The 10,756-nt window shown below is 51.3% G+C and overlaps 1 protein-coding gene across 20 annotated transcripts in view; it reads right to left on the bottom strand.

Moving 5' to 3' along the window:
* Positions 1-573: 573 nt before the first annotated feature.
* DLG4 (discs large MAGUK scaffold protein 4) overlaps positions 574-10,756 on the bottom strand; it is a 124,855-nt gene continuing 114,672 nt past the window's right edge. For all 20 annotated transcript variants that reach the window (XM_048516329.1, XM_048516331.1, XM_048516332.1 and 17 more), the window contains 7 exons: positions 9,429-9,456; positions 9,148-9,195; positions 7,771-7,872; positions 7,508-7,680; positions 6,081-6,190; positions 4,465-4,556; positions 574-3,288 (listed from right to left, as the gene is read on the bottom strand). In XM_048516329.1, the coding sequence (XP_048372286.1) occupies positions 3,182-3,288; positions 4,465-4,556; positions 6,081-6,190; positions 7,508-7,680; positions 7,771-7,872; positions 9,148-9,195; positions 9,429-9,456 (660 nt within the window). In that variant the 3' untranslated portion in view covers positions 574-3,181. The remainder of the gene's footprint in view (positions 3,289-4,464; positions 4,557-6,080; positions 6,191-7,507; positions 7,681-7,770; positions 7,873-9,147; positions 9,196-9,428; positions 9,457-10,756) is intronic.

The raw sequence follows: 10,756 nt of genomic DNA, 5'->3' as shown, positions 1-10,756 counted from the left end.
ATGTTCATGGACTACAATTCCCATCAGCCCCTGCCAGCAGGAGGCATTCTCTATTTCTCTCCTCTGCTCCTCTACGTTCTGCATCTCTGCGTTTACACCAGGCTAGGGCAGGGGTCTGCAACCTGCGGCTCTCCAGATGTTCATGGACCACAATCGGCCATGCTGGCAGGGGCTGATGGGAATTGTAGTCCATGAACATCTGGAGAGCCACAGGTTGCAGACCCCTGATCTAGATGCTACACTCAATTGGATGCAGCCCAGAGTCATGTTCAGTCTTCACGATGACTTCGTGTTTTAACAAGGCCAAAGGAGAGTTGCTCCTGTAACTGGAGGCTCTACCTTTTGGCTGAAATCCAAGATTTTAGATTTTAAAGGGTTCAGACATGTGTCCCTGTATTCCACGCCTTACAGCATCACAAAAGTTTGCTGGACACAAGGGAGCTACCCCCAGGATGCAAGCCCAGGTGAAGCCCATGCCTGGCCCCGCCCACCCTCCTCGGACCTTCCTCCCCCTACTCTCCAATCCCTGCCCCACCCCCCTACCCAAGAAAGACAGAGAGTCGGACAAGCGAGTGGGTTTTCATTGGTTTTTAATTATTCTTTTGCCGAAGGCGATAATATTTCTATGCAAAATACTCTCTTATATCTCCCCCCCCCAGCCCCGCACCCCCCCACCCACCCCCAACAAACCAGCCTCTAGTGGCCCCTGGCAAGAAACAGCCTCTGACCGCGCTCTGGTTCTTCTGATGCTCCAGCGGAGAGGAGGGGGGGCTCGTGGGGGGGGGGAGGGGTCTGACCTGCCGCCTCATCCCTGCCAGAACACCGAGGTGGGGAGGGGAGGGTCCTGTCAGCTACGAAAAAGCCCTTGACAAGTCAGCAGAACGGGAGGCACCGAGGCAGGACCTCGGGAGGGGCCAAGGGGAAGAGACCCCCGGCATCTGGTTCCCTTCTGAAGAGTTTGGGCCCTTGCCTCCCCCTTCAGCCCACGGGCTCAGGTGGCAGAGCGGTCCCCGGCTGTGGCAAAGCAGACGCGGTCCTATCGGTGCCTCGTCCAGCTTTGCCACAGTGTTGTGTTGTTGTCCCCCCCCCCCCCTTACGGCGCCAGGGCAGCAATGGCTCAGAACTCTCGGCCCGCGCATGAATGGCCGCCTAAGCCGGTGGAGGCCGGAGAGCCCAAATGCAGCCGGGCATCGCCTGGGTTTTGCAGGGTCCTTCACTAAATCTTCCTTTTTTGCCTGGTTGGGGGGGGGGGGGGGGCTCTGCTTGGCTGGATACTTCTCAAAGAGGAGCCGAGACAAACGGAAGGGCCCAGGGAGAAACCCTTCCACGCACAGGTCCACCGCACCTGAGACCAACCCAGGATCCTGCTTTCTAAACATTAAGTTTTTAAACTCCTTCCTCTAATATTTTGTCCCTGCAATAGCAAGAACTGGACGCTTGGCCTGTTTTTTTGAGGGGTGGGAGACAGGCGCAGAGAATGCAGTTTCTTAGCTCAGACAACCAGAAGGAAGTCTCTCGTTGCTGAACTTCCCAGCAGCTATCTAAATGTCTTCTTTTTAAAAAATGCAACCAGTCTTTCTCTTCCGCACATCCCTCCCCGCTTCAACCTGTTTAGCTAAAGTAGAGGCGGGGGAATGCGTCTCTTGCGGGGGGGGGGGGGGGCAGGACAGCTGGAGCACGGGTGGCAGAGGGGGTCAAAATGTCTCCAGCCCCCCCAAGTCCATCCTTTTTTTTGTCTTTATATACAAAAAATAATAATTAATCCATTAGATTTGGAAATTATAAAGTTTTCAAACGTGAAAGTAAATCAGTCCCTCTGAAATATATTTTGCCCGCCCGCTTCTCCTCCTGGGTAATTTTTTTTTTCATACATCACACACAGCCGCACCAAAATACTTGATATGACCCCAAAAATAGTCACAGGACATTGAAAAAAAACTCTCTTTTTTTAAAATCTTCTCTCTTTTTCTTCTCCTTTTCCCTCCTCCCTTTCCCTCTTCCCCGGGAAAAAAAAAATATATATATAGTTTCCTAAACCAGCAAATGGTTAAAATTTCTTTTTCTGTTTTGTCATTTTTTCTCTGTTTTAAAGTTTTGAAGCCACGATTCACCTTCATGCACTGAAGAGGGGGGGAAAAAAACCGAGAGAGAGAAAAAAACGGAGGAAGTTGAACGAGAAAAGAACCAGAATAATAAATAATAATAAAATATAATTATATATATATATATATATATTTATATCTTATGTATCCCCAAGTCAACAGGGCTATACTTGCAAGCAAGATCTCCTGGCTAACCCCCAGTCCTGGATCTGTGCTTGCTTGAGTCACCACCTCTGCCAAAAACAGAGAGAGAAGTGAAAGGCCGTTTTTTCCGTCCCAGGGAAGGGAGGGAGCGGGTCTTAATACATGTTCAAAAAAGCAAACATATGGAGGATTTCTTTCACATTTCCCTCTCTGTGCTGAGGTCCTCCCCTTTAAATTGCATCCCCCTCCCCTCCCCTCTCTGCTCCCTTGCAGACTACCAAAGTCAGAGGCGACCAACACTGCTTGCCAAACTTTGTCCTGTTCACAATTCACTGCAAAGTGGGGGTCCGATCGCCCCACACACACACACACCAGAGAAGGTACAGTGGCTTCAGATTGCAGAAATGTTTAGTTTAAAAATATATCTCTATGTATTTCCCGACCCCTCGCTTTGCTCTCGGTCTTCCTCCGATTCACTATCTACACAGCGAACATCCACCTCTCCGCCTTATAAGACAAAAGACGTAAGGATCGAAGAAACAGCCTCTTGCTGCCTCCCCCACCGATTTTGCCCCCCCCCAAATTACAGCACGCATGCGCTAGCGCTGTTGAGGATGGAGGACCCCCCCCCCCTCTGCTGTGGAAATAAAAAAAGGGAGTGTTCAAAACTGGGACCAGGGTGGGGCGGCTGGATCGCGCAAGAAGAAAAAAGGAAAGAAAAGAAAAGAAGAGAATAATATTCAGAAGAAACAAAAGAAGCCCATTCCCAGAGACCCCACCCCCACCCCCAAAATATTAACCAAACAGCTAAGTTCAGTGGCAAGAGACCGAGGCAGCCCCTCCTGTCCAGAGACTGCTCTATCATCCAGTCGGTGGTTTGTTTCTCTTTTTTTTTTTTTTTGCGATCCCTTCCAGAATAATCAGTTTGTAGCTCTTTAAAGTCTCTCGCGAGCAGGGATCCAGATGTAAGGGCCGGACAGCTCCTCTATGATTCTTTTGATCTTGTGGTAGATCTCCTCGAAGCTGTCTCCTTCTACAATGGCTGCGGAAAGACGAGAGGGGAAGGGGTGTGTGTGTGAAACTCTGGATGGCCAGACAAGCATAAGAACATAAGAACATAAGAACAAGCCAGCTGGATCAGACCAGAGCCCATCTAGTCCAGCTCTCAGCTACTCGCAGTGGCCCACCAGGTGCCTTTGGGAGCTCATGTGCAGGATGTGAAAGCAAGGGCCTTCTGCGGCTGCTTCTGCTGAAGCATGGCACCCTTCTTTTCCGCGGGGCTCCTGTACCTACATGGCCAGCACAAACCATGCATTCAACATATTTGCACAAGAACCACTAGATTTGAGTCTAGCAGCAGTTTAAAGACAGACAAGGTTTTCAGAGTATCAGCTCCCGACAGAGGTGGGATCCAAAAATTTTAGTAACAGGTTCCCATGGTGGTGGGATTCAAACTGTGGTGTAGCGCCAATGGGGATGGGCGGGGCACGACGGGGGCGTGGCCGGGCATTCCGGGGGCGGGGCATTCCTGGACGGGGCTGTGGCAAGGACGCAGCCGCTGCGCCGGTCCTTGGGTGGGAAACGAATGCGCGCAGGCGCAGGCTGCCACACCCGCCGGTGGACCTCCTGCTAGACTGCTTCAAGTTCTGCGCGCTACTGCTGAGAGGAGGGGCGTAACTAAGGCAAAAATCACCTGGCAAAATCACCCATTAGTAACCCCCTCTCGGCACACACAAATAATTAGTAACCTACTCTCGGGAACCTGTGAGAACCTGCTGGATCCCACCTCTGGCTCCCGAGAGTGAGAGGTTTCGAGAGTCAAGATTTTTATGGTATGAACTTTCAAGAGCCAAGATTTTCGAGGTATCCGCTTTCGCGATAATAACTGTCGTGATTTTGAGGACCTGAATTCCACATTGAATTTTGCCCTAGCCCAGGGGTCGCAAACCTGCGGCTCTCCAGATGTTCATGGACTACAATTCCTATCAGCCCCTGCCAGCATGGCTAATTGTAGTCCATGAACATCTGGAGACCCACAGGTTGCAGACCCCTGCCCTAGCCTGGTGTAAACGCAGAGATGCAGAACGTAGAAGAGCAGAGGAGAGAAACAGAGAATGCCTCCTCTGATGCTGCTTAAGCATCAGGTGTTGAACAAGCACATGAGTTGAGTTAACAGAGAAGGCTGGGGGTGGGGCGGGGGTGGGGGGGAGACACCCACCTGAGAAGCACTCTGTGAACTCTTGCTCCAGCTTCGTAGCTCTGTCAAAGGCCTTCCGCGCCTGCTCCTCTGTTATCCGTTTGTTTATTTCTCTGGTGGGGCGAGGAGAGATACCGGCGGGCATCAGTCTGTGCAGACCCCAAACTATTCACCCCGCACACCCACCACCACCACCACCGCCACCCAGTTCTGGAAGGTCATCTCCACATCCAGCCATATATACCTCAAGAGGAGATACCTCCAGAGCCCAACCTTAAGTTGCTGTGCTGGTGCATTTGCCCCCCCTTCCCACTTCACCACTGCATCTTCCAGCCACATCTAACTCCCCCCCCCCCCGGAACATCCAGGGCTCCATGTGGATAAACAGCTCCCCAACTACAATACAAAGACGCGTTGCATCAGCCGCTTTTTATATTTGTGCATAACAAACAGCAATAAAGGGCACAAACAGTGAAATTCAGTGCAAAACAAACTGTGCAAAACGCTCCTTAACAATTCTCAACGCTGAAGCCTATATGCCAGTGGTGGCGAACCTTTGGCACTCCAGATGTTATAGACTAGAAGAAGAAGAAGAAGAAGAAGAAGAAGAAGAAGAAGAAGAAGAAGAAGAAGAAGAAGAAGAAGAAGAAGAAGAAGAAGAAGAAGAAGAAGAGTTTGGATTTATATCCCCCCTTTCTCTCCTGCAGGAGACTCAAAGGGGCTGACAATCTCCTTGCCCTTCCCCCCTCACAACAAACACCCTGTGAGGTGGGTGGGGCTGAGAGAGCTCCCACGAACTGTGACTAGCCCAAGGTCACCCAGCTGGCGTGTGTGGGAGTGCCCAGGCTAATCTGAATTCCCCAGAGAAGCCTCCACAGCTCAGGTGGCAGAGCTGGGAATCAAACCCGGTTCCTCCAGATTAGATACACGAGCTCTTAACCTCCTACGCCACTGCTGCTCCCCAACTGCTCCCCAACTACATACACAGCTCCCCAACTACAGTACAAAGACGCGTTGCATCAACCGCTTTTTATATTTGTGCATAACAAACAACAATAAAGTGCACAAACAGTGAAATTCAGTGCAAAACAAACTGTGCAAAACACTCCTCAACGCTGAAATATGCAGTCTCTAAGAACAATGTCTTTTGTCCCTTTGAAAATTATGGGTACGGAGTTTCATTACAATTAAAAATATAAGAGGACATCACTGAGACATATCGGAGGCATGATAAGCGTAGGCTGCGATTGAAACCATTGTAAGCTGTGTTGTTGGGAATTGTTAAGGAGCGTTTTGCACAGTTTGTTTTGCACTGAATTTCACTGTGCACTTTATTGTTGTTTTTGTTATGCACAAATATAAAAAGCGGTTGATGCAACACGTCTTTGCATTGTAGTTGGTATTAACGTTGCATCGAGTTAGTGATTGAAACTCTGGATCAAGGGTCTTCAAACGATGGCCCTCCAGATGTCCGTGGACTACAATTCCCATGAGCCCTACCACTTGGCCATGCTGGCAGGGGCTGATGGGAATTGTAGTCCGTGGACATCTGGAGGGCCGTAGTTTGAAGACCCCTGCTCTGGATAAACAGCTCCCCCCCCCCAACAGACATCCCCCCCCCCATCCCAGCCACTCACAGGACATTCTCAAGGGATCGGGGCCGGATGAAGATGGCAATGGGGTGGAGCTGAGCCGCCTGAAGCCGCCGGACGGCGTTGGCCGAGACATCCAAGATGCAGTGCTTGCCCTGCAGGGGGAGAATTTTGGGGTGTGCGTAAGAGTTTTGTCAGAAAGCAGGTGAGGAGGAGAGCCGTCTTCTTTCTCTTTGCCCCCATCAGGGATGGGCCAGCAGCAATGTCCTTCTCCCGGAAAACACACCCTGCGCCCCTTTTGAATCCCCCCCCCCCCCGGCAGAAGAACACACGGAGGCTGTGAAGGGTCAGCTGGCAACTCCCGCCATGGAGGGTCTTGGGAAGCCAATTAGGCTGTGGGGAGGGGAGGAGCAGCCCCGAGGAAGGACCGGTCCTTCCCTACAGGACTGGTGGCTATAAGCTGGCCGGAGGCATGGGGCATGCCCTGCCAGACATCCGGGGCTTCGTGGGCAGCAGTGGTGGTCCGCAGTCGGGGGGGGGGGGGGGCAACGAAAGACCTCGAGCCAGCCCTGTCTGGGGTTTGGCGTCCCAGGAAGGACACTTTGCTCCCAAGAACCCCGCTAGATAAGAACATAAGAACAAGCCAGCTGGATCAGACCAGAGTCCATCTAGTCCAGCTCTCTGCTACTCGCAGGGGCCCACCAGGTGCCTTTGGGAGCTCACGTGCAGGATGTGAAAGCAATGGCCTTCTGCTGCTGCTGCTGCTCCTGAGCACCTGGACTGTTAAGGCCTTTGCAATCTCAGATCAAGGAGGATCAAGATTGGCAGCCATAGATCGGCTTCTCCTCCATAAATCTGTCCAAGCCCCTTTTAAAGCTATCCAGGTGAGTGGCCGTCACCACCTCCTGTGGCAGCAGATTCCAAACACCAGTCACCCATTGCGTGAAGAAGTGTTTCCTTTTATTACTCCTAATTCTTCCCCCCAGCATTTTCAGTGGATGCCCCCTAGATGCTAGAGGCAGGGAGTATTTGCCTGCCCTCTCATCCCACCCGGCAAAATCCTCTCCTCCTCTAATCCAGCTGCCCACTGCTTTGATTTGAATTGTTTCCCAGTTCTTTGGGGGGTAGGGTCTGCTAAGAACATAAGAACAGCAGACGAGCCTCTTGGATCAGACCAGTTGGGGGTCCCTCTAGCCCAGCCCCCCTGCCTCACAAAGGGTGGCCAGCCAGTCCCTCTGGAGGTCCAACAACAGGGCACAGAGGTAGAGGCCTTCCCCTAAAATCCGGCCCTCCGAATCCCAGGGCCGGAAGGCAACACTGAGGAAAGTCTTGACCTCTCTGTGCTCTCACTGACCCTCCACGGAAACTGGCTAGCTGTTGCGTGAGGCCAGATGATGGACTTCCTGGGCTCTCCTGAGCTCTCCCCTCCGCGTCCCCTCCGCCACCCCCCTCAGCCGCCTCTGCACGGTTACCTGCTCAGCCACCTCCCGCACTGACTGGACGCTGGTCCCGTACAGGTGGCTGTTGTACTGGCCGGCCTCGATGAATTTGTGGCCTTGGATGTCCTTCTCCATCTTCTCCCGGGAGGCCACAAAATGGTAGTCCCGACCGTCTACCTCGTACTCCCGCTTGGGCCGTGTGGTATCTAGAAGGGGGGGCATCATCCTCATCACAATGAAGCCCCTCCCCTCCCCCCACCTTTAGCCCAGGATGGGACCCCCGACGTCAGACTCACGTGGCACACAGGAGCCAAATTTGTCCGGGAACTCGGAGAGGAGGTCATCGTTCACTCGGTCCTTGGTGGGGCCCAAGATAATGATGGGGCGGGCATAGTGCACTGAGGAGACACACAGAGACACAATGGCTGTTAGATAAGGGAACCCAAACCGGGTATTGAAACAACAAAGCGGCCTTGCACTGAATTGGACCCCTGGACGGTTCTCCAGGGTCTCAGACCGGGAAAAGTCTTTTACGGCACTGGGCTCCGTAGAAGATGCTCTCCTCCTGCGCCAGGTTGCCTGCTCCTGGCGTACACGACACCTTCATTACGGCCAGCCCCAAACTGCAAAGTGGCCGGCAAGCTCTCAAGTTACACAGGACTGTCCCTGGTGCTAAATATTAAAAGAAGTGGGGAGAACAGGGTGGGACTCTGGACCGCAGGGAGAGGAGCCCCTATTGTGCAGGGGATGCCCAATGGGAAGGATGGTGGTGAAGAAGAAGAAGAAGAAGAAGAAGAAGAAGAAGAAGAAGAAGAAGAAGAAGAAGAAGAAGAAGAAGAAGAAGAAGAAGAAGAAGAAGGTGAAGAAGAAGGTGAAGAAGGTGAAGAAGGTGAAGAAGAAGGTGAAGAAGAAGAAGAAGGTGAAGAAGAAGAAGGTGAAGAAGAAGAAGGTGAAGAAGAAGAAGGTGAAGAAGAAGGTGAAGAAGAAGGTGAAGAAGAAGAAGAAAAAGAAGGTGAAGAAGAAGAAGAAGAAGGTGAAGAAGAAGAAGGTGAAGAAGAAGAAGAAGGTGAAGAAGGTGAAGAAGAAGAAGAAGAAGAAGGTGAAGAAGGTGACGAAGGTGAAGAAGAAGGTGAAGAAGAAGAAGGTGAAGAAGAAGAAGAAGAAGAAGGTGAAGAAGAAGAAATTATTGAAGAAGAAGAAGAAGAAGGTGAAGAAGAAGAAGAAATTATTGAAGAAGAAGAAGGTGAAGAAGAAGGTGAAGAAGAAGAAGAAAGTGAAGAAGAAGAAGGTGAAGAAGAAGAAGAGGAGGAGGAAGAGGAGGAGGAGAGTTTGGATTTATACCCCACCTTTCTCTCCTATAAGGAGACTCAAGGTGGCTGACAAGCTCCTTTCCCTTCCTCTCCCCACAACAGACACCTTGTGAGGCAGGTGGGGCTGAGAGAGTCCTGAGAGAACTGTGACTGGCCCAAGGGCACCCAGCAGGAATGCAGGAGTGCAGAAACACATCTGGTTCACCAGATAAGCCTCTGCCACTCAGACAGAGGAGCGTGGAATTAAACCCGGTTCTCCAGATTAGAGCGCTCCTGCTCTTAACCACCACAGCCACACTGGAACAAAAACATTAGCCGCTTCCCCGCTATTTTTGTGGGGAAGGGATGAAGGGGTATCCTTACCTTCCATTTGAACGACAGTCTCGTAGCTCAGGACAGCATCTTCTCGACCTGCGGGCGGGGGCAAAGGACAGAACAGTCACCCCTTTGCTTTCAGGATGATCCCAAGGCATGAGCCCCCCCCCCATCCCCATCCCCTCTCTCCTGAATGGCCAGGCTACCGTGGGGGGGGGGGCACTTTATGGATGCTGGGGCAGCAGAGATTGCGACAGTGGCAGGAAGAAAGAGGGTCCCATGAGGAGACCTCCCCCCAAAAAGAACAGGTCAGAGGGAAAGACACGCACCTTGAGAGCCCGATCCCGACACCCGATCCTGGAGGGAAAAGAAAGCAAGAATGAAGAACAGAAAGCCAAGAGGCAGCGGCTGGAGCAGAGGCAAGAAAGAGGCGCACAGCGAAGAGACAGTTAGCAAGCCAGGCCCGTGAAGGTCTCTGCTCTCCCTGCAAGGAAGGACGGGGGCACAAACTGGCAGGCGGGGGGACGGGAGACGGGGGGCTTGAGGGAAGGACCCTGGAGTGAAGCAGGAGGGAAAGGTCGGGGTGCCAAGAGATGTTTGCCTGGGATGGGGGTTGAGAACTTATCGGATCTTGCCCTGTCCACATCAGAGGTGTCCAACTGTGGCCATGCCAGCAGGGGCTGATGGGAATTGTAGTTCATGAACATCTGAAGCGCCAGAGTTGGTCCACATGAGGCGCAGGAGCAAAACACCCCCCCACCCCCCGTGCAAAACAAAGATGCGCTTCATTTGCATAACAAATGCCGGTCACAAAATCTGGCTCTCCTTAGTGCAGAATTTTGGATATATGGGACTGGACTCCCATCGCTCCCTTCTGCCAAGAGCGGCTTTGACATGGAATGTTTTTCTCAATTAGAAAAGTTTTCTCTCGTCAGAGGAGGTTGCAGCAGAAGGGACTTTGCCACGCCCGGGGCTCGGCACATGCGCCACAGGTCAACTATTGGATGGAGAGTTCTCTACCCTAATCACCGCAGCCAAGAAAACGTGCTTCCCCCCCTGTATTTTTCTCTCCCATTTGAACGGGGCCACTTGGCACACTACCTGTATTGCTTAATAAACCCTGCTCAAAGGAGAGCCACAATGCTCGCCAGGTTTAATGTTATGCCTTCTGCCTTGTTACATGGCAGATTTAATAAGCAAGAAAAGGCTAAAAGATTGTGCCCGTGTAACGATGGCTCAGTTGAATCTCTGGCCCACCAATTACTTCACTGTCTCAGATTCAAGGAAATCAGATCCAAGTATGTGAATCTCACTCCTTTACATTTACCAGATTTCCCCGATTTAATTAGATTACACTACTTGTTGGCCTCCCGTGGGTTCATAAAGGGGAATAGAAGAGCTGAAGCCATCTACAGTTTAATATTTTATGTATTTTAGATAAATTATATATACGATGTTTTAAACTTTTATTGTTGATGGAAACCGCCCTGAGCCTTCGGGGAGGGCGGTATATAAATATAACAAACAAACAAACAAACAAACAAACAAACGAATAAATAAATCCTGATCCTTCTCTCTGTATGATAGTGGCAGACTTTCTCCTGGAAATTACTAAATGCCAGTAGATTTCCTTCGACCTAACATTTATTTCCTGTAT

Source organism: Sphaerodactylus townsendi, linkage group LG15, assembly GCF_021028975.2.
Source record: "Sphaerodactylus townsendi isolate TG3544 linkage group LG15, MPM_Stown_v2.3, whole genome shotgun sequence".
NCBI lineage: Eukaryota > Metazoa > Chordata > Lepidosauria > Squamata > Sphaerodactylidae > Sphaerodactylus > Sphaerodactylus townsendi.
The sequence above is the reverse complement of the archived record's forward strand: the minus strand, read 5'-3'. Positions and strand labels throughout refer to the sequence as shown.